Here is a 24,258-nt window from a genome sequence, read left to right on the forward strand (position 1 = left end):
ATTCCCCATTCCCCACCCCATTTGCACCCTAGTTATCGCGACCCGCGCTTTCACCCACATTCCAACGGTACGTCCGTCCCATCCTTGTCGTGCTTAATTCACTTTAAAGTGCATTTTGTCAATTCAACAATTGCAAAATAATGCTCGACCGTATAAATGAAAACAAGATTCTGCCCGCATTCGTTTGGAATCGCATTTTCTTCATTAGGTCAAAAACAAAATAATAATAATAATTTTGCCACGAAATACTTGTACGAAAGTGATTGAATTTACATCGATCAATTATCGACAGTCAATCGCAGTATTCGGGCAAACAGAAAAAAAAAAGTATGTTATCTCGTCGTTCAGGATTGCACGACAAACAATTTATTACGACTAAACGAGGGAATCGGAGAAGGACGATAATCACTTTCGTGCACTTACCGTGTTGAAAGAGGCTAAAAAAGAGGATGCAGGCGATAACGGCGGTGGTTGGCAAGAGTCTGCGAAGAGTGATCATCATGATCGAATCACCGGACCATGTGCTTGGCGAAACGTCAAGTCGATCAGGGATTCGACTTTATACCCTTGGCGTCAGAACGATCACAATTAATGTTTACACGAAGATTATATTTTGTTTATTTTATTATTCCGATAGATTTAGTGCAGAGATGTGTAAGTCGGTATACGTATACGGCAAATGCGGATTACTTCTAGGTTTCTTTTTTGAAACAGCGAACAGGTGACAAGTTTGTCAACTCAATAACGATCCGAGGGGTGAACGGGCCGCGAGATCACGGACACAATTTAATTCATGACCTGCACTCCGAGACTCTGTAAACGAGGGTGAGCCGTGGGACCGGGATCTGCACGCCTCAATCAACGTACCACCCGGCAGAGCTACCCTGACCCTTCGCCGTTTCGTTCCGTTCTGTCCTGTCTTTACGGAATTATTGCCCTAGCGGGTATCCTTCACGCCGGCGTCGCGACGCCCGGGGAAGAGGCGTTGGGAGGGGAAGGGTGGGTGGGGGGGGGGGGGGGGGGGGGGCGAGGTGAAAGGGGATGAAGAGGCACCGTCATCCCTTAACGGGCGCCACGTTATCGCCGAGCGTATTTTCAGTTATTTGCTGTTTGTTGAAAAAACTGTCTCCGTATATCCGGGATTTGATTGGCTGAGAAATCGTTGGAGAAGATGTTAGTTTGGAATGAAAAAGATATGGAAAACAACAACAAAACAAAAGTGTCCTTATAGTTTAATATATAGATATTGATGTAGCGATGTGATATTGTTAGTTCAGTTCTAATGTTCTTTTTTTCTCACTTTCTTTTAATCGAATATTCATTCAATAGACAGGTACGTAACGAGCCTTTAACAATGTAAAGTTGTTAAACATATTTCGACATTCTCAAACGTATAAACTGTGAAAATCTGACAATTTCAGAGATATTTGTAACTTGAAAACAATTTACATATTTCAAGCTATGGATGTGACGTTTAAAAATGGAGAGCATAAATAAATAAGCGGGAAAAATTTAGTAGCCTGCAAGAACCTGTCTTCAGTTTTCCTTGCAGTTGCGTACTTATAATTCAATTACTCGTAGGTCAATAAATAATCAAACTTGTTCAAACGAATATTTGTATTTTCACAAATAACTCAACAAGTGGCTTACCGATTAAAAAAAAGAATGATTTTGGCTCAAATCTGACTTTGTCGATTTATCGAACATATTGATCGTATAGCGTAGTTCTGATCAAATTTTAACACCTTCCTAATCACAGTATAATTAATATTTAACGCTATATTATAGGACGCATCGTTATCGATCAAACAGATGATGATCAGACCTCCTAATCGTTCATCTTTCAATAACGGTTTTTCCACAACACGAATCGTTACGATAACGTTATTAGGTAATACGGCAATCGGAGCATAATCAAGCGTAAAGTCTGATGCTTACAGTATTATTAGGGTGGTTAATATTTAAACTTTGTTCTTTTAAGTTGTCACTCGACAAATTTGTGATAAATACTGAAAAAAACTGTCGAAAAACCTGCAGGAGGTAGGAAAATGTATGGAAGTCGCAACCAATTACTGAAATATTGTTTTATTTTTTTACGGTTACATCTTACGGACTTATATATGTATATAAGTCAGTAATTGGTAGCGACCTCCATACATTTTCCTATATATATATTGGTTTATTTTTTTTGTATTTTGGTGCAATTAATCCTTCATCAATCAACAGCAAACTGCGCCTACCAATTCCGCAGTTGGCTCTTCTCGTCTTTTATCCGAAAGATTAATCGTTTCGAAGAAGTTTGAATAACAGTTTTTGTTACAGAAAGAGGAGTATTACATCATCTTAATGTCCCTGTTTCGTTTTCAGTACTGATTTTTATGAACATTGATTAATTGTAGCGCAATACGAAATAAACAAACTGTGACATATGTATATATATAAGTCCGTATGGTGTACACATAAAAATAAATAAAAAATATCTTGATGTGCTATAATATATAATAATTGGTAGCGAACTCTAAATATTTTCCTACCACCTCCAGGTTTTACGACAATTTTTATTTCGCTATTCGTAACAAATTTTCGAGGAACACCTTAAAAAAAAAAAGAGAGTTTGAAAATGAACCACCTTGAGCATTATATTGAGAATTTCGAATTACTCAAAATGCTTTACGAGCGGTTCAACTAACGTAAGAATAAACCGAATAAACAAATTCATACTCACTCATGTCTCATCGCCAAAAAATTGTTTTCTTTAGTCGGCAAATAGACTGGAAAGCTAATATGGAAAGCGCAACGTTCGACGTTGATTCCGGTCATTTTCAATCACTTGGGAGGGGCGAGATACGACCGTTCAGCCATATTCGTCAGAGAATTGAAGGGTTGCGCGATACCGATAAGAACTCGCCGATCCGCGGTGTTCGACACTCGTCTGCGGAATGAAACGCACATGGCAGCAGCCAGGTTTAAAATTCCAGCTGTAAGACGCGATAGCTCGAAGCGCGTCGATCGTCGAACGTCGACTGCTGTCAAAGTGGTCGAGCGAACCTAACCTAAAATTTGAAGTTTAGTAGACCCGTTGCGCGTGCTGGTTTATAGCACCTCTCAATTGTCGTTAACAATCTCTGTGAGTGGAGAAAAGCAAGTGGATAAGCGTCGCAGACTCGGAATAAGATGAATTTACCTCGCGTGCTTATCGCCAGCACGGCAAGCGGAAAGGCCGATGAAATAGCCAGAGGTACGTGTACAGCCTTCCCAGCTTTGGTAAAGAACGATTCGGGGGATGAGCAGCTACTTGTAAGCAATTACTTGGTAATATCATCAACGGTATATTCCGCAGATATCGGGGCTAAGGAACTCGACACCGAGGATGATGCTGTCAACTACTACCTCTGGGACATCGAGAACAAATATTACAAGGCGCAGGTTATGCTCTGCACCACCGACAACCCTCTTGTCAAAATTGACTCCGAATCTGTCGAGGCGTTAATCATTTACTACGACGGTCGACTTGTAAGTCGTACTTATACGAGAGCTTTTTTTTTAAATTCTTACGTGTCGCTGATGCTGACTGTACTCGCGTTTAACAATGATCTGAAGTGTTCCTTTCAACTTTCTTGCAACATTTGCATCAGGAGAATGGAACAAATGCGCTGGACGAATGGGCTCCGCTGATCAGTTCACTTTCCGAGGCTGAAGTACAAATACTCGCTTGGGATTCGACGATCCAAAGAGGAAATGGTGAACGAGGTAAGTTTGGCAACAGCATTATTCACAGAGTTTGTAACATTGAAGTAAAGGTGCGTTTTAAGGAAAGATTGTTATTTGGCAACTTGAGAGTTGTCTGAAAATGATGAATCGAAACGTACTCATAGTTTGAAAACTTCATTTATTCAGTCCTTTTGGAAGTGAAAAATAAATTCAATTTTCATTACGTCATCGTTACTAACTTCCATCTTGTAAGTTTGTAGCGACAAATTGATCCCTGAGTTAATCATGTTATTCTACTAGTCCTGGAGTGGTGCGCACAGTACAAATTTGAACTCGTCGACTTCAATCGCCCCGAGGCAGTGGAAAATCCAGATGATTCGGAAGATGAAAACGAGAAGCACGGCATTGACAGAATCGTCGAAGCTCTTCATGCTCATACTTGGCCCAACATGGATCTCAAAGGTATAACTGCTGTATCAACGATGTTTTTTCTCATACGTTGAGTCAATGAAAAAAATCAGTTTTGTACAAAGTACGCGATCCACCCGTGAACTATCTTTAAAGAAAAAAAAGCATGCTGCACTTATTTAATAATAGAGACGGTATTTTTGACAGGCTGTTCGACGCTACCAGAAAGCGGATGCATCGATATAGCGGAAGTTGACGAACAGTTGCAGGGTGTTCATTTGAACGGGATTCACAGTATGTCCCAGGGTTTGCAGTTAGAGCACATGCTGGGTGAGAATAATTGACCTAAGATGAAGAGTTCGCTGTCTTACAAGTGAGAGTAAATATCGAGCAACGAATTTAAATAAACGACATGCCTATTTGAACAAAACTTGCAGAGGGTATGATGGGAGGCGAGAACGCAGATTTCGGCGAACTGTTTGGTCAGTTACTCGCGATGAAGGAGCACGCGGCTACTTTGCCGGAGAATCAGAGGCGGGCAGCGGCGGAGGAACTGGTAACAGCATTCTGGAAAGCGATGGGCGGAGATCCGGAGGAGATAGACGGTCTGGACCAGTGAAGAAGGTATCATTATGTAAACGAAGACGCGTTGTACATGTATTATGTATATGTTGAATATGGTAAATAAATATATAAGCATAGTCATATTTTTGTGTTCTGAATCAAATCTCTCCTATGCCAACGCGGCCGCACATCAGGATCCGCAGTATTATCCCCACACCATGTACCGGATGATAAGCTGTAGTTGAATTCCTCGGCGTCGATTGCTCATCCGTTAACCTTGAACGTGAACTCGAACTGGGCTTCGCCGCAACACTTGATACTCGACGAATTCGGATTTGTCAGAGACGAATGTTGTTTTTTTTTTTTTTTTTCTTTTTTGTTCCAACTGACTTCCAAGTTTAGTCTTCTCTCGTCCGATATCGTACATTAATTTTAATGTTGTACACGGTTTCCGATAGCAACAGAGCCATTTGAAGAATTTAATTTGATTATTCGATGACCCGTGTTTACCGATTACACGTATATAGCTGTAATAAATACCGATGCTCGGTTTTGTGCCTTTTTTACCGTTATGAAAACATTAATGCAAATCAGTGACGCAGTGCTGATTTACCAAAATTATTCAATCGAAGCTGTCCGCTAAGGTGATAATTATTCAACTTTACGTATGATATTGAATTGCATTCCCCTAAAAACGAACCATTAGATATTATTCAATTAGAAGTGTGAACTCCCGCTGAGTAAATTTATCTCCAGAATGATCAAAAAATGTGACGCAATTGCTATCGATTTGGAAGGTCAGGAGAGATTATAATCTTTTCGACGTTTTCGTACCTTCTCGTATCTGGTTAGGACAGAATTTATTTGAAGACATTTTCAACTGTGCATAATTTTCAGCTAAAGTGCCAGTAGTAGAGTTGGTCGAGTGTGGCAAACGAGTCGAGGCAATGAAATTAATGAGTTTTTGCTTTATTTTACCTTACGACGATCTTTCTAGGAATATCCTATTACGAAACCGATAACGTAACAACATCTTTTTTCCTGTAGGATTCGAAATAAATTTAAAATTGAGACGTAGATCGTAAGACATGCGCGTCTACACGCAAATCAGTTTCGTTATAAGCTTATTGTCAGTCGTTTTTGCGGGACATCATCAAAGATGATATCACATCTAACAATAAGCTATTCTCGTCGTTATTCTAATTGGCTTTATACAGTATTCGATGACTGGTTAGTCCTGTAAATGATCTTAGATTTGAAATAAAATCCCAAGTATTCCCAATCGTGGCCATATTAATTTTACATCGGCGTAAAGCGATTCAAAACGTAAAATACTTTAAAAACATATTTTTTTAATAACTCTTACGGCTAAGTTTTGAGCTCAACATTTTACCTTTTACTCACAGTTTCAAATATCACGCTACCTACATCAATTTTCAATTTCGGAGAGACTTGATATTGCTTTTTGCAAAAGAGATTATAAGTATTCGAGGTGTGTATGTTAATTATACGCGATTGTATGGCATTTAAGCTTGAAATCATTATACGCGTCACCGCGTTCCAAAAATGTTTAACATTACTTTCCCCTCTGTATGCGACGAGATGAGAAAAATAAAGAGTTTCTCTTTTGCGGATCTTTCAAGCATCGGTCTCAGGTGTAGGTACGATAAGTTAATGGGTGCGCTTTTTGTGCAAGACAGTCTTATTTATTGTAATACCCATAGAAAAAAATCCCTTATTTTGAATAAAGCGATAAACGGTTTTGCCCGTGAACGTAGATAGAATTTATCGAACGTCAATGATTACGACGACATTTTTCCACACCTTGAGCATTATTTCTATGTGTCGTAACATCGCATTGAGCGAGCGTGCGTTACAGCCATCACCTGCTGCCGGCTTGCAGACGAAAGTCGTTATTTTATCGCGCTCGTAAAATTAGGATTCATCGCGTGAACCACGGCTATTTTCGTAAATTTTATTTATTCTGCTACAATAAGAAATCTTGAAACTATAGTGGGTTTGACGAAGAGACTCCGCAGTTTCCGCTTCTCGCAGAAATACGCCATTACGATCTAGAGAGTTAAGGTACGTGTACCGGTTATTGACCTCTTTTTGTTCCATCTGTTTGATCCTTAGTTCTTGAATAACAAAAAAATTTATTTCTATCGTCCAACTCTCTAGCAATTGGTTTTAATCCTCGAGAAATTCACAATTTGTACCGTAAATTTGTAATTTTGAAAAATACAAGGGTCAACAATTGGTTCTAAACGTCTCGTTAATTGGTACACTTACCACACCCGATCCGGGTAAATAAATCGAGGGGCCTTGAAAATTGGTAAAATCTCGAACCAACTCGAGGCAAAAATCGCAATTTCTTGGACTTTAAGATTCCGAGCGGTGTTCGAGAGTTGCGGTCGTCGTATTAAAATCCGTGGAACTGGACACTGATGTCCAGTAAAATCCCGCCCAGAGGAGAGAGACAGGTTCGGTGATCGTAGGCGTGCGTTGGTTGAATACCGATATGTTTGCTTAGCTTGAAAATTCCTTGAAAGAAACCTTGCGCCAAGAATTCGAAAGGAAGATCTTGTCTCGTGTATTATACCTCTTGCCTGCCCGAGTGAAGTCTCGCATGATTATATGTAAAAACGCTGGACACGCCGCAAGCAGCTTCCGCGGATGATGATTCAGCCCCTTCTAATTCTCTCTCTTTTTCTCTCTCGTATAAATTTTCTCTTTATCCGCGGTATGTCAGCTGGGTAAATGACACGCGGAAACATAAGTACATATACGTGCACAGACCTCATGGTTTACTCATACCTGTAGCAAGTGTAGGTATGTAGGTATGTAGGTGCCTACCTAATAGAAAAACAGGAGTCTTCGGAAAGAAGAAATTTCGGGGCGTTTGCTGTAGCAGAAAAATTATACTTGGTACCATCTTGTTACTCGTGATCGATGAAAAGCAACGGATTTATTGTATACAGATTAGAAACACGCGGGATAAAATAACCGCAGACTGTTATCGACATTTTTACCGCGAGGAATAAAAGTACATATTATACGATGTATTATCATAATCGTGAAATTTTTAGGTAAAAAGATACCTATTGTTTTGCACTGTATGTGAAAATAACAGTGTATTTACATAATAACACGGATACACCGTTCACAATTGGTAATTTTTTCAACACCCCGTATATGCCACTTGTGCAGGCTTTTACTCCGCGACGAGAGACATGAGAACATATCCTCGTTTTCTTTCAACTGTATGAAAGAGATATCCTTATAGTTTTTTTTTTTTTTATCCAAGATTAACGAGTTATTTCTTTAATCTTCATTTTATTCGAGCATGAGCAGGAATTAACCCTTTGTGGCACAGCGTCTCATAGATGAAAGATCTTTTCTGAATCGGTTATTCAAGGTTCATATTCAATTTTTGAGATATCGCTGTAATTTTGTTTTTTTACGTAATTGGAATGATAAGATGTCAATGTTGATGTTTTAGGAAGGATTTTGATGATTCCGCGATTATAGTTTAGCGCTATAAGTGTGAACAAAGTGTTGAAAGCACCTATTTTTACAGAATAAATGTAATCTTGGGAAGGTTATGGTGACTAGAAAAGCGGAATTCGGTAATCTTGGATTTTTGGAGTCGTTAAAACCGAATCCAACGTCAAATATTCAAGATTCAAAATAGCGGATCGAACATGGCGAATTTGAAATCATAAAAATAGATCTTACGAGCTCATTTAACATCCGTATTTTTCAATTTTGCAAATTTCGCACATCTGATCCTATTTTAGAAATCAGCGACCTCGAGAATCTTTATATACCCAGTTTCAAGGAATTTGACTGCAAGGAATAATGTTTTATATACCTACTATAATTTATTTACATACACGGCATAGCGGCAAAATTCCTTTCTTCCGCATTCTCCAAAATCGATTATAACCATATATTTTTTTCCCAAATCTTCCCGCGTTCGTCGCGTACGATCGTTCAGAAATTCGGGATCGACGAACCCGTTATCGCGCGTTTGTTATGCGTCGTTTATTAGGTATGCCATAAGCCGTTGCTCCGAAGCGTGTATTATAGCCGAGTATAATATATACTCTGTTTGAAACGATTTGTATATTAAAAAATCAAACTACCTGATGTATTATATATAGGTACCTATAAGACGCGCAGGAAACACGGGGCGATGCTCGTAGACACGGTTCTCGAACTCGCGTGTGGGTACAGAACGGTGTGTCGGCTGCAAGTCGACTTGCGCTCCTCGCCTTTTATCATTCTTATCTCATCTTTCGCTCTTTTTCAATTAGCCAACGTAATACGGTACTGTAACGGGTGTCTCGAATGTCTGAAAGATGCGCTCACCGATCTAAGATGTACAATTTAATGGCACGGCGTACACCAGAATTATACCGCGGATATCATCGAATGAATAAACGTGTTGAGCATAATTTTTCTTCTTTCGTTACATATCAATTTTGACAATCCGAAGGATACGAAAGAAACAAACTCCAATGAAATACAGAGGAATAATTAGAAAAATTTCGTTACACATTATGGGTAATCAACTATACCTACACAATGTCAAATTGTTATCAAATAACTCATAATATGTTAAATGAATCTAAATAAATATGAAAATGAAAATGTAGGTATAATACAAATTGTTATAGAGTACAGTGAAAATGGAACTCCAGTGTCACGATGTCTTAGTGCGAAAAAACAATGTCTGCTTTCACTAACAAGCGAGATTTAGTCGTTTGTTACTATATTCAAATTGCATAATATACATGTATACATATCTATATATATACATTGCAGCGTTATAAAAACTGTCGACAAGCCCAAGTATAGTTACGTATCTCAGACATATGCGTGTCGTATACACACACATATATATATATATATATACATAAATATATAAGTTCGTGAAATTCGTTTTCTATAATACATGCATTTTACACCGAATTTGTGACGTAAAACTTCTGCAATATAGCCGTGTATAAAGTATATAACGCGACGTATGTAATTACAGAGATGTGGGTAATTAATGTTACACTAATTTCAATAAATTAATATGGAATACCGAAGGTAATAAAAACGTATTACGCAACCCTCATCTCGTTTTGCACCTCGTCAATCTCTCGAGCTTTATTATAACACCTACATAATGATCGAAATCTTCAATGAAATTTTACTCGGTTCTTTTATTCGTTCCCCCATCTTTCTCTCTCTTTCTCCCTCTCTCTCCTCTTAATACTATTGTAGATGTATACTATCTGGAGTAGGTACAGCTCCGCGCTAGGTACCGTAAGAATCAACTGACCAAGTCAACAGTTAACTATAATACACTTTATACTCCTCTTTATAGACTAGATGCGGGTATAGGAAAATCGCCCGTCATGTAAACTCGTTAATCTCTTATCATCTCTGTTCAATCGATTATTATACGACGTAGATGGTAACGAGGTAAAAATTGGATCATTATTTGTTCAAATGTAAATTTTCGTTTTCCACAAACGAATCGTTACAGTCTACGCAATTCTTACACCTATAACACATAGTACAAAAATTTTATACAGAAATGTCTGTCTTCAAGTATCCTACCCCCCTTTATCATTGGTTTAAATCTTTCCCAAATTATCCCGCATCGCGTCGCAAGTCCCAATACTGTTAAAAATCCAAGGTATGGGTCTACCTAAATTGAAACCGCACGATTCCGAAGAGTCGACGGAGTCTCGGGCCCTCGAAGAAGAGGTTCACCATGCCCGGCGAGCTCGGAGAGGGGCCTGCAGGAGGTCCCATAATGCCGGATAGTGCCTCGAGTGCCTCTCGAGCCTTCGGGGGGAGGCGAGAGCCGGGTCGTGGAACGAACGAACGAACGAACACCTTTCTCCGTTGGCCAGGACTCGACAGTCCCCGGCGAGACACCAGCTCGAAAATAACAACTCTCCGCATATCGTTGTTGGAGCGCGTTGCACGTTGTCTTGCACACATATTTATACGATACGAAAGAAAGATACATGTCGGGAGTACAACGATTGCAACGATATAGAAATTAATTGACGAATTGAAACTGAAAAAACAAAAAAAAAACAAAAAAAAAAACAAATCGCGTCGGTTACGAGACGTGTTTCACGCGTGATAAATAAATTTTACAAATCTAAGGATATCAATAATCGGATACCGAGGAGGACCGGAACATTCGAGCTTAAAAAAAACTCGCTGTAATTTCGTAAACCGAGCGAAGCTTGTCAAGGATTTTTGTTAAAATACGCGGCGACGAGGCGCCTCGAGAAACGACGATTATGTAGGGGGTGTGAACGGTGTCAATTTTTTTTTTTTTTTTTAATAGAAAAAAGTTCAACAGTAAAATTATATACGCGTAGAGGTAACAGAGTGTTTTCTTTACCCTGTATAAAATTACTGTCAACTGAAAATCGGACGATCGTTACGTAAAGTGTCGTTATAAAATTGCACCGAGAATCATCGTATATAATATAACAACCGGAAGGGAGGATCGGGAGGTTCGAAGTATCGAGCAGATATCAATATGGGAGAGGATACGCGGCGGTCGAGGTTCACCAAGCTTCTTCCGGCGTTCTTCTTCTTCTTCTTGGCGGTGCTCGTCGTTCAAGCTCGCACCCTTCAAGGTGAGTCAAAGCCTCTCTCGGCGCTACCGTTTACAGCGACTGCATCCGCGTTTTTCCGGTCCCGGAAGCTGTGAAATTCATCAATTTCAACCGCAATGACGCGATGATTTTTTGAAGAAAAAAAGAAAAGAACAAAGCGGCGTCGTTGAACTTCGAGGGGTGCAATTACCCGTAAATTTGCAATTATACATGTGATTAATCTGCATACTGTGCAACCAACACCGGCTATAATACCTAAGTAACGTCATCATCGTCATCGTCTTCGTCATCGGCTGTCCATACAACGCCCTCGAAATAAATGCCCTGACGGCCTTGCAGCCGCGATACCTTCACTCGGGCTGTTATATCGAGATAATCAGGCACGAGCCAACGTGACGACTTTACGCTCCAAAGACTCTGACAAAGACACTGTATCTCTACGATTGTAACAGCGTTGTAACGTACAAGCTCGACTCTGCATCCGCTTTATTATCGCGACAATGGGCGAATCCATCTGGAGTAAACGCGATTTTCCTAATCATTTGTAACACTTGTCGATTACGGTTTAAAAATGATTTCGGATCACCAAAAACTGTCCTTACATTTGTTTACCCTATACATATATTTGCAGTGAATCAGCGACTCGATATCTCAGGTTTCGTAATCGTCAAGACTATTCGCTTATTGCATTCGCAAATCACTTTATGCTAAGCGATACCTAAGAAATCCCTTGAAAATCATTTGAAATCGTTCGGAAACCAATAGCACAAATAAAAATATCTTTGAAAATAAAATCATACGAAATCGGAACAAGTTATTGGGAATCGCGTGAAATCATTGAAATCTTGCAAACGCCTGTCACGTAATCTGTAAGTGAATATAGCCCTTCGTTTTATAGTTCGACACACCAGGATGTGAGATGATACGATAATCGATTTGAAACGATTAATGGATCGATTGATATACCTGTTCCATTGTGGTTCGAGACACGGTTTTAATTCCATCGATTTAATTGAAACGAACACTCAAGTGCCTTTCAAACGAACCGGGCAGGTAAAAAGTTTTTAATTAATTATCTATGCTCGTACAATTACGTCGACGTCCATAGATCGAGTGGAGAAAGAGATTCGCGCAGCTTCTGATGCGGCCGTTCAAATCTCCGGCGTCGGGTAAAGTATACGATCTCGTATATATATATATATATAGATATATATATGTATATATATATATGCGTGATTGTAAGGTATATTTGTAGGCTAGATATCGTGTGTTCAGGATTTATACAATAAGAATTGTATTTAATGGTTATTCAGCTGCGAATCACCTCTTTCTTATACCATACTTCATATCGTATACCCGTCATTTATTTATCGACTTTTACCTTATTATTAAGTACCAATGAGTGAAGAAAAAAATCGTGGCTATAATTTTTTTTTTTTTTCATACCTTTACGCGGAGTACGTGTATTAATAATAGCCAGAAATAGGCGTGACATGATGTGTCTGCAGTATATAATATCGCGTAAACAGCGCGCTATATAACAGATTTATTATTATAATTAACTTTTCTGCGTGTAATGCGTGAGTTATTTCGATTCAAGTAATTAATTATACGATAAAAAATTTTTACTTCTAAAAATTAAATTGAAATAATCGTTATATACGCGGTTATTGGAAAATCTTAACAAAGTGGATACATCGTTGCAATTATGGTTTCAAATATTGCTCGTATTGTAGGAAAATGTCTTGAAAATAACGATTCTACTTAATTATAGGTGTCTATAATTTATTTTCTGGTAACTGAAACACTCATCTTATAAATCTGCTTGTTAAGCAAGAATGACCACAATAAAGAATAATAATAACGAATACATACCAGGCTTTTTGGTTACAGATGCAAAATTCATTTTCACTTTTTACCGAGAGCTATGTTATTTTTTCCTGGTAAAAAATGAAAATAGTTGAGGACTGTGTACGCGACATAGTACGAGTCACATTTAGAAATCTCTCTGGGTGTAACCCGTAGATATGTGAATTAGAATATAAAACAAGATTCGATTTTTACGACAGAAGTAAATGCAGTTTACGAACATAAAGTTACAGTTTGAACCGATCTGCAGGGCAAGAAGTAAGTTTTCACCAAAGAAACTAGCAAGATACGATAAAGTTTATATCTTACATAACTTTTGTCCACTTCGTCGAGTGGAGCAGTAAGGAAAAAAAAAAAAAAAAATCTCCTTTTAATCAAACTCCAGTTCCGTATAATCGTAATTTCAGTTCAGAATTCTAAAATGAAGCCAAGGTGAATGACGAGAAGACAGGTTCGAATACCTGAATTAGAATAAATCTCACAAAACGGTTTGCCGCTGACCGACATTGAATGCTCGAACGAATCAAATGACTCTCTGATAATCGCCTGCTTACGCGTACGTACGTACGTGCATAGAAACTAACAAATCATTCGTCTGTAACGAATAGTTATAATTCCATCGATTCACGAGAGTGTAAAGTCAGATCCCGACTGTGAGTGGGATAGATCCGCGCATGGCTGAATACCTGGATATCTCCAATAACACCTCACAAATATCACACACTCGCATTCAGGTATTTATTAACGTGCGTACATACCTTGGGGCATATATCGGAACCCCGCGGTCGCGATTCAGCGGGTAGAAATATGTATATAGAGGTAACTTTCTCCGTTGATCTCTCCGCGTTCAGCTTCTCTCTAGGAGTAAACGGAGGTCCATGGCACAGCTGGTCGGGTTTCCTGAGAAAATATCTCTTCCCGTATTCCGCTGGCAGAGAATCGGGCAAATCCAAGGGTCGGTTTTGTACTATTCGTCACATTTGCATACGTACGATTGTGAGAAAGGGATTGAAAAAAATTAATAAGTAAAAATAGCAATAATAATTAAAAATTCGCGTGCAACGACGACGACGACGACGAAGGCACTCCGGGGAGTCCGATACAATTTACCGGTGTAATTGAAAGTTTAAGGTTCGTTGGCAATGCCTCGGAGGTGTTCAAAGTGAAACCGGACAGCGAAATATCACGTAGTTCACAAGCTGGTTCGTTACATGCCCGCTGTTTTCACCGAATAATCACACCGCGCTGCCGTTTGCGACACCCGTCGACACCCGCATGTCTTATACATATTCACAACGTGCCCACGTTATACTCGTATGTATAAATCCGTAACCCGATGGCTGTGAGATTAATCGGTAATTAGCGCGCCTCGTGGAAGGGGTGCTCGAGTTTGGTAAATTTTTTTGCATCAGAAAATCACCGAACGTAATGAATCAATCGATCGAATACTGATCGCGGACGCATTCTTGTTTCGAAACAGTTTCTGCTTACCTCGTTTGTTATTATTATACGAGAGAGTTCGCCAACGCGTTATAACTTTTCGTACGCACGTATTGAAAAAATTCGCGAAAATTCGTTAGAATTAATAGCACGTGGATATATTTTGATGTTTGTAGTTAGTATATATATACACACACACACATATATATATATATATATATATATATATATATATATACGCTCACGTGGGAGTTCGAAACCGTAATTTTCCACCTCCGCACTTATAAACTGTGGCCGTGATTCGCAAATTTTATTTTTCGGAGAGTTAATTGAGTCTGTGGCAAATCTTGTCGATGAATCACGCCAAAATCTTCTATATGGGTTAGAAATTTTCAAGCACTTGAGCTACGATGAGTAGAATTGAAAGTTCGGTAGAGTGAAACAAAACTATTCAAAAGTCTCCAGAGTTGCGATTTGTGTCAGTGATAAGTGGAAACGAATTCGAATAACATAAGCCAATTGCGAGAGATAACAACTTTGAGAATGTTTACCAAGTAGATAAAATTTACAAACAGTTTTCTTCACAGCGCATGAAAATAGATTAGTGTAAGCATGTCTCAGCAGATGTTCCTGAGGAATTACATTTGCCCGTTGTAACGCTATATGCCGTTTTTCAACATTCCTAAAATGTTTATCAGACGATTTGTGGAATCTGGTCGGCGAGCAAAATGAGCCGAAAACATGTGAATCGGGTCAAAACCACCAGAGTTCAATCATTTTATACGTTACAATAAAATCTTTTCTCAAATTGTTAATATCTTAGCTTATGTTAATAGTATTCGCTCAGACCACACATCAATAAACCCTAATTGGTCACTTGGGGTCGATGTCACGTCAAACATTTTACAAAATCCTACAATCATTATTACTCCACTCGCTTTAATTCTTAATGTGAAATAAAGGACTTTTTTCGACAATTTTGGCACATTCAATCTTTACAATAAATATACTTTTCTGAAGGACGTTATAATAAATTTTTTATTAATAGATAATATTTCAGGAATGGACTTTCATAGGTTTTTTACTCGAAATCAACTCTTTAAACAAAAAACACACACACAATTTTCTCCTTAAAACATACGTTTCTTGCGTTACCTCAACTTTGCCGATGTATTACAATATAACAATCGATTTTAGTTAAGAAAACTGAGATTTCTTTTTCTGCGATCCTTGAACAACACCTAGATATTTTTTGTAGATTTTTAGAACACATTGTTGAAGTAGGATATCACTTTTTTGGAGAATGCGATTCTACCGAAGCGTGACCAATTAGGGTTAAGAATGTCGTCTCATTTGCGTTCACCACAATTCGCTCATAAATATCATATTTGTATATCGTTTAAACGCTCTTTTCTCAATTCCAAACTCTTAATTCTCGCTTTTCAACCGCAGTTCCGTCCTTAACCCTGTTGGGTCAGTGGTGTAAATTTCACCCCGAACACTTTTCAAACTCCTCGTGGAGTCCCTTAACAGTGGAAATGTGCCTCTTGGTGCCATTCTTCGTGCAAACTAAAGACCTTTTATTCAACAACATTGGCACTTTTTTAAACTTCCCCAAAGCTTTAAAATACTTGAACGATAAATTTCGCTCAAGTAAACTGAGAGACCTTTTTCCGCGATCCTTAAACAAAACCTAGAAATTTTTATTTAAATTTCACTCGTGTCTCTTTTTCCTCCGATTGCCCGAAGTTCCATCACCCTTGACGCAATAACAGACACTCGCGTATCGTGTGTCGGAGATATAACTACAATCGAGGACGACGACGACGACGAGTTCATTGGGCAAGGATCGCGTCGACGTCGCGGTGCAGAGGTAGAGGTAGAGGTAGAGGTAGGTACGATACAGTCTGACGATGCGATGATCGCGGGGAACGGGGTCAGTGAGTCGCGCACCTCGAGATTTCAGAATTCGAACCACGCTTCCAGATCCGTTACCCGTCTTCCCACGTTCGGTCGTCCAGGTGCCCCAGGGCACGGCCGCCGGAACACACACGTTATATGTATACTTACTCTTATGGTTACCCGTGTTGCTTTACACGAACTTTTCTCAACCATCTCGGTACGTTGCACGAGACGCCGTGCTTCGACTCCCGTCTTTTAATTTCTCTACATACGGTCGGATTTACTTATACTTCCTCAAGTTTCCTCGTCTCAATTCAAGTCGGCCGTTGGAACGGTAAATTTGCCAATTTCAACATGATCAACCGGCCTCGTTAGAGTTTTATACATTCGTAAAATCGAATCCAGCTTCTGTTGCAATGGTACCGAGAGCTCCTCTGCCAGAGGATCTCTTACTCACCATCGTTATTGATTGATCAGCAGTAAATTGTACCGGCAAAATATGTTGGGAACTTGACGAATTACCTGCTGGCGCTAGTGTAATCGGTTCGGATCAAAATCTGTAAGTATCGATAGGATACGTAATTGGAGTGGGCGATATATCGAAATTGCAAGCTCGCAAAAGATGAATTGTTTGAAATCCTGATTGTTGAAAGTGTCCCTGATTAATAGTAATTCTAGTTTCAAATTTCTACATTATATCGACCGTTCCAAATATTGATCCTTCCAAGTTTTGACCCTCAAAATTGCACTTCACATTTCGTGACCCTATCTTTTTCGTCTCTTTCTTCATTTACCGCATCATTCTCGTCATTTTTCTTACGATCTTCTCAACCTCCTTCGACCAATTGATTCGAGCGAATGGATCTTCGCTACGCTTCTTCGACATCCATTACCCCATGCAACGTGATCAGGAATTCGGGGAAAGGCGAGTGGAGCCTGTTTCTGTGTACCCACGTACCGAAGGTACACACAGCCGATAGTTTTCTCCTCAATGATTTCCCGCGTATCTTAAGCTTTAAGGCGCGCGTAATGCGGATATATATGTATGTACATGCATTATTTACATAAACTTATACCTATACGCACTGCGCATACACGTACAGTGTGCATGTGCGTATCTACGCGTATGCCAGATTCTCGGGACACGGAAATAACTCACTTGCCTAGACTTTTGCCCTCGAGCTGTAGGCTAAAGGTGCTTGACGCGTTTATAGGTAGGCTGCATATTTATTTCCCGATGGGATGTTGCAGGAAGAACAAACGTGAATGTCATTTATCGTGACGTTGCAAGAGGCGTATGCGAGTGAACGGGTATGCACTGCGTACTATCACTCGGTATTATAATGAGCTTAATTCAAGTTTACTGACATAGCTCAGGAGGGACGAGAATTGCAAAATAGAAACCGAAAAAAAAAACACACACACACACATAGAAGGAAAATATTCATGCATGCAGACTATGAAATGCGTCGAATTTGCCCAAACGAGGAATTATTTGTTTCCTGTAAAGGTTTTTCAGAAAGAAAATGATGCTTTCTACAAATCGATTTCGATTATCTAAGAAATGAAAGTCCGCGATGGAAATACCTCATCGAAGAAACTCGGTTTAATGCTGCTTCTCCGACTAGCCTCCGTAATCCCAAGCTATTCCATTGAATGAACTACCAAGGAATTTTAAGACATCGCTTATTAGACGAAGATCGTCGGCTATAAAATTATGTGAATTCAGAATTTGACATGATTTTGGTAGAAATTTTCGAATATCCGATATTCGTTGCTAAGCTCTCGAATGTTGTGATAAAGATTTTTGACTCTTTTGGATAAGTTAAAATTCTGCAATTCCATAATGATTGCACAATGTTCATAAGCAACTCATTATAAATAACGGATCTCGAATACACTCGACGGATTCATGAAACTAGGTAAACACTACGTAGTAATGGAAAAAATTATACAACAATAAAAACCGTAGTATTGCACTGCAAAGAATTGTTTTTCAATAACTTACCTATTGCACAAATAAGTGAGAAAGGAAACCCTTTACGACACACGTTAAATTTATCACATTCCTATAGCACAGATACATATACATCCGTACATACATATACATACACACACGCGACAAACGAATGTTGAAATCCACGAGAAAAGTTGGGTCATAAATAATGAAGCTCATATATATTCAAGACCAGCAAAAAAAAGTTTAAACCTTAGCAAAGTTTGATTCGGTTTTATTATTTATGGGTCAATCCAATGTCCCATAAATGTAAATTTTCCCGATTATCTTGCGCAAATTTTTAATTAACACATTTCGCGAGACAGTATGTATACTCAATCGTTAAAGGCATAGAGACGTAATTTCCTGGGTGTTGTAAATTTCCACGTCTTCGTTTCATCGTATCTCTGTTAAATTTTTTCTCCGCATCCACTAAACTCGCGTTTCTTTGACAGTGACAGCCTTTTTGAACCTTGCATTTATTTCGAAACACCCTTAGGTCGTCGAACAACGCTGCGCAAGTAAGCACAAGCAACGTTTGCGCATCGGGTTGTCACGTATGAGCGACGAGTGTCTATTCGCGGTCAGGTCAAGTCAGGTCGGGTCGAGGTCGACAAGTTCCGGACATAAAGTGGTCGTCAGCGTCGGTAAGTCGCGTAATATTTGCAGTCCTCGGGGATCCGGTTTCCGGTGGCGGCTGCAGCGGAGGAGTTTTCACGATGGTAATGGTCATTGCTGTGTTTCCTCACCTTGAGAACGCCTCTCACTTCACTTCAGGTTATACGAGTGATTACACACCTCCGGACTGCTGCTGCAACAATGGCTGGATTCCGTGACAGCGGGAAAACAATTGGTACCGCTATGCCGTAGGTACATGCATTATTGATATCTGCACGGTGTGGCGAAAGAAGGCGCGCGCTATTAAAATATGCAAGGGATAATTTAGAAAAAAAAAAAAAAAAGTAAAAATCGGTTCCATACAGCATACGCAGGAATGCCAGCGGTTTGCGAGCGCGGAATGAAGTCACGTTGTAACGGCACTCGAAGGACGCAATCACATTATCTCCAGTGAGAGCTCAAGCTGCCGCTTAATGCACCTGCATCAGCATCACCGACTCGCCAACATTTACCGTACAACACGGTAGACGCAATTGCGACAATCGGAATGAAGACAGCGAAAATTGTCCAATCTTTTAATATATTGGGGAAAAAACGTCAGCGCGGAGGTAAAAAACTAGAATTTTCAATTGATAGAAGGACCAGAATATCGATTTTTTATAGACGCAAAAATCTTATTCGTAAAATTTAACTATGTGGAAAGTCCAAGTATAGAAAATTGTAAATATAGAAAGTCGAAGTACAGAAAGGTCAAAACATAGAATGGCAAAATCGAAAATCTGTATACGATTAGATATTATCCAGAGGAACTCTGACGATTTTACAGTTTGGCATTCTATGATCTGACCTTTCTGTTCTTTTACTTCTCCATCCTTCTACTTTCAAAATTTATAAATTCTATGAACTAAGTTTTCGCTTCTTTAAAAATTCGATATTGAGGCCCTTTAATTTTGTGATCCTTCTACATTTTACCCCCATACAAAACATTCTTGTCGCTCTAACGCGATCGTTTTTCTTACTTCATTTTCTGAGGTCATTGAAACCTGCCAAAAAAGTGGCATCATTCCAAAAGATCGTGATTTCTCATCGATCGAGGCGTTCAAAGTTTTTCCCAAAAGCTTCGATGATGCCACTGCAGAGGTTCGTTTTCCAAAAAGCAAGAAACTGTAACTGTAATAAAAATGAGGATAAAAGTGCAACGGACCCGTAGTTCCAATCGAATGAACATCCTGCGTCGAGTAGTTTTTTTTTTTCCCCCTTCAGTTTTGTAAGTTCATTGGACGATGCTGCAAATGCGACTGGGGACTTTGCCGAAGCGGAAGTAGGTGTCTCCGAGAATGCAATGCAGGTTTTCTAGACACCGGGGAAAGTTTGCTGTATTACATGATTAATAATTCGCGTTATAGCTTATACGTGGGTCAATGACAGCAAGGAGTCCCAAAGAATCCCCCTCGAGGATATCGCTGATTCTCACCTCAAAATCAAGCAAAAGACCGAGACTGGATTTGCAAAATTGCGCATCACGGTTTTTATAAATATGTAGGATGACGTTACGGCGTGAATAATTATCGAGAGATCGATGGCGGTCACTGGGTCTTCACGACACGTGCGTACGGCGTTCTCGGTTTTTTAATTTTTTTTTTTTGTTTCTTCTTCTCTTCCTTCTTTCCTTTGCTGCGGTAAGTGTAGATGATCGTCGGCGTTTCTCTTGCGCATACATAACCCATGACAATGGCGGTAGGACGTGCACGAGCTCGATGCAACGCCGCGGTAAACGGCTAGTGCGTAATGCTAGGGATGTAACTGTAAGCCGAGCGTGCCTCTTATTGCGCGTACCTAATTACCGGTTCGATATCGAACGAATACCTGCCCGTCTGCCATTGCCCGCCGCTCTGCAACCGAGAGAGTAGGCCGCGCATGATCGTACAACTAACTCCTCTGCACGAGCCAGAGATGGACGCACGCTGTTGTACAGTTACCCCGACCTCCCCGGTCGCCGCGTCCTTACCCGATACACCTTGCGACGCGTTTTCCGCAATTGCGACAGCCTCTTCACCGCCACGCTTCCGCAAACATTCCGCGACACGGTTTGGCGCCGGGAATAAGGGCGGAATCGGTGACGCGAACATTGAAAAAATACCTCTTGGAAGCAGACGTCGATTTTTATGGAATTCTTGCGATATATCAACATGTTTGAGAGTAATTTACTTGATTTCATTGTGTTGCAATTCAAGTTTACGCGGGTTGACAGGAATACCGGGACAGGGGAGGAACGATGGTATAGGGTCGGAATATTGACATGCAACAAAAGAGGAATCTGAAACGGATGGGGAAAAATGGAATAGGGTCGGAATACACGGAACAAGAGAGGATCGTGGAACAGGGGAAAAACGATGGAAAGGCTAATAGCGTTTTCAACGGTTTACAAAGTGTACAGCGGATTTAGACTGAATTCTTCAATTATGTCAGAAAACATGGTGCAAACAAAGTAACACAGCATGTAAGTCCAAGTACAGTAAACGACTTCGGTCTACATCCGGTGTGCACCGGTGTAACCAGTTGAAAACGCTACAAGATTAAAAAGATGGATGGTATAAGAACGCGACATCCCTGTAACTAAACTTTTTTAATGGATTTTGTTTAGGTAAGGCAAAAAAAAAAAAAAATTCTAATCCAATTAAATAATCATTCTTGCTCATCTAAGGCTGAATTATAAATTATCTAATTCGTACCGCACGAGTTCAATTATCATACTGTGACCGAATTCGGAGTGTTTTCCCTCCACTCTCCCTCGTCGTTTTCGAAACAAATTCAAATTCAAATTCAAATTCTGGAACGTATCATTGATTCGACGTATGTTTAAAGCATGCCGAGCTTAAATTATACGCACATGTATATCGCGCAATCGTTAGAACAAGGAGCGCGCCTCTTTATTAGGATCCAGCATTGCGATGCGGGACTTATACGCGCATTTACAATCGCGTTGACGTACAAGTGTGTAAGTAAGTATCCGCGCGACTGTCCAACGCGCATTCACGCGTCTGAGACCGCAATCTGGGACGGGATCTTTCACTCCTAGAACCGTGTACACAATACTCTCATACAACTGCACTTACGAGTTTTACGCACACACACCATTAAGCTCCAGTGATCGAGGCTGCTGTAACTACTACCCATATTGAAATAATGACAATGGGACATGCGGTGGACGATATTATGCAACGATAATTTTACATTCATCAGGGTTGGAATTCTCATTAAATTTTCAAGATTCTGCATTATACATTTTTACGTATATGTACGCATAGTTTAAAATCTTGGTGAAATTATATACGGAACAAACTACGCAGGGAAGAATTATTTCTAAAATTTCGTCTTTCTTCTTCGTCTGTCTTCCATACGACGAGAAAACAGTCGACACAAATTTTCTAGCAACATGACTCGAGATATTTTGCAGATTCCCGTATTCTTCTGCGCCTATACAATATGTTCTATACGATGATGTGTCTAATAGGAAACCAAAAAAATTCTAGCCGGCATAAATTCCGCATCTCCTTGAAGTTTGTACACCTGTACGTATCGAACATAAATTAGTGCATGTGCTGAAAACTAAATGATCGATATATTATAGCGTAAGAAAAAAAACTGGAATTAAATCTGTAACAATTTTTTATACTCGCCGGATATATATCACCTGTAAACTACAAAATAAATAGGTATGCTAGGCTGCAGTGTGCACATATTATATATATATATTATATATATATACATATATACCTATATATTCGCGTAGAGATCATAAGTATAAAATACCCGCGAGCAGTGGAGCGGGACTCTATTATACATGTATAAAGAGCTATCGTGTTGCCTACCGGATCTCATATACGCATATTTTTTCGCCCACGGTATAGGCCCGAACTTTAGTCGAACGCGTTACGCATTCGCGCGTACCTCGGCCAAACATTATTGGCTATGAGAGAGCCTGATTTCGATGTATCGTTTAAAAAATCATTTCAAAGTTAGTCCATTTCTTTGATATTGCACGAGTTTCCATCGCGCGTGAATTGTTTATAGCCGAGTACTGGCTTAGAGTCGTCAGGATTTTTTAACAATTAATTAAATAATATTTATAACTAACTTTTACACTGCACATCAGGGTCAACACCACGCCATGTTCACCGTAAATTCCATAGTTATGAAATACATAAAAAATAATACGATTTGATGTAAGATAAATAATGAATTATGGTAAAAATCGTTAATTCATTCTTTTTCCAAAAATTCAACCTCGCTCACTCCAAAATACCTTTTTTTCGTAACGAAGTATTTCCAGTTTTTTTTTCTCAAACATCTGTGTCTTGAGAGTTAGTCAGTAAATTTTCAACACAAGATATTAAAAATTCAGCGAGTCATGATTTTTTTAAGTAGAATGATCAATTTTCCTGTATTTTTTCTTTCACATTCAAAACTTTATTTTGCTAAAGATATCTAATTTCCCTTGAAATACAATAGTTAAAGAGTATCCCAGAATTTTTTCGATATCGATATCTCCGTTCCTATGCAATGATTTTTAATTTCATGTCTCCGGGAACCCCAACGTGACGCAGTGTAATAGTTAATTCAATTTCCCATGCGTTTAATTAAATTAGTGTTACCACGAATTGTATGTAACACCTATCCGAATGACCGATTTTTAACAATTCCAGCACTGCTCAGTAATTGCACAAGAAAAACAATATGAATTTTCGTTACGTGCAGTCGCAACCGTCTCACCGAATCGTTGAGGCTAAAATTTTCCGCATGCGGCTTATTACGAAGACGTCTCATCGTGCGAAAATATCTGGTATTGCTCAACGTGTGTGGATTCTTTCCGCGGGACTCGGCGTAAATTACGTCGGCATAATCCGCGAGCTTTCCACTAATTATATCCATCATCTCGATCGCGAGAATCTTGCTAAAACAGGTAGAATAATCCCATGTGTGTGACTACAGGTACAGAGCTAAGTGTTCGGAGAGACAAACCGGCGAGTTACGCGACGATGAAGCGATGGATGTGACGACGTTCAATGGGAACCTGGTGTATATATAGTCATGTATATGGTGTATATG

At 39.5% G+C, this 24,258-nt stretch overlaps 3 protein-coding genes across 7 annotated transcripts in view; 2 read left to right on the forward strand and 1 right to left on the reverse strand.

Annotated features, from left to right (window-relative positions):
• LOC107220945 overlaps positions 1 to 24,258 on the reverse strand; it is a 152,171-nt gene that overhangs the window by 13,142 nt on the left and 114,771 nt on the right. Inside the window, exon 1 of one of the 3 annotated variants that reach the window (XM_046741110.1) lies at positions 2,726 to 2,918. The exons of 1 other annotated variant lie outside the window; for it this stretch is intronic. In XM_046741110.1, coding sequence (XP_046597066.1) covers positions 2,726 to 2,729 — 4 coding nt within the window. In that variant the 5' untranslated portion in view covers positions 2,730 to 2,918. Of the gene's footprint in view, positions 1 to 423; positions 923 to 2,725; positions 2,919 to 24,258 lie in introns of those variants that run through there. One more of the 3 variants, XM_015659760.2, reaches the window with a different exon arrangement.
• Positions 3,006 to 4,824, forward strand: LOC107220944 (alpha- and gamma-adaptin-binding protein p34). The gene is made up of 6 exons (XM_015659759.2): positions 3,006 to 3,238; positions 3,341 to 3,513; positions 3,636 to 3,750; positions 4,012 to 4,173; positions 4,327 to 4,449; positions 4,557 to 4,824. The coding sequence occupies exons 1-6, from the start codon at positions 3,175 to 3,177 to the stop codon at positions 4,736 to 4,738; spliced, it is 819 nt and encodes a 272-aa protein (XP_015515245.2). The 5' UTR covers positions 3,006 to 3,174; the 3' UTR covers positions 4,739 to 4,824.
• Positions 10,600 to 24,258, forward strand: part of LOC107220935 — a 55,988-nt gene continuing 42,329 nt past the window's right edge. For 2 of the 3 annotated variants that reach the window (XM_046741015.1, XM_046741019.1), the window contains exon 1: positions 10,600 to 11,345. In XM_046741015.1, coding sequence (XP_046596971.1) covers positions 11,246 to 11,345 — 100 coding nt within the window. In that variant the 5' untranslated portion in view covers positions 10,600 to 11,245. The remainder of the gene's footprint in view (positions 11,346 to 24,258) is intronic. The other variant, XM_046741024.1, reaches the window with a different exon arrangement.

The sequence above is a fragment of the Neodiprion lecontei genome, chromosome 1 (assembly GCF_021901455.1).
Source record: "Neodiprion lecontei isolate iyNeoLeco1 chromosome 1, iyNeoLeco1.1, whole genome shotgun sequence".
Lineage (NCBI taxonomy): Eukaryota > Metazoa > Arthropoda > Insecta > Hymenoptera > Diprionidae > Neodiprion > Neodiprion lecontei.

Coding starts and splice junctions, on each gene's coding strand:
- LOC107220944 (XM_015659759.2), top strand. CDS start 3,175: ATGAATTTACCTCGCGTGCTTATCGCCAGCACGGCAAGCGGAAAGGCC. Junction 4,174..4,326: donor GCCCAACATGGATCTCAAAG/GTATAACTGCTG, acceptor TATTTTTGACAG/GCTGTTCGACGCTACCAGAA. Junction 4,450..4,556: donor GCAGTTAGAGCACATGCTGG/GTGAGAATAATT, acceptor CAAAACTTGCAG/AGGGTATGATGGGAGGCGAG.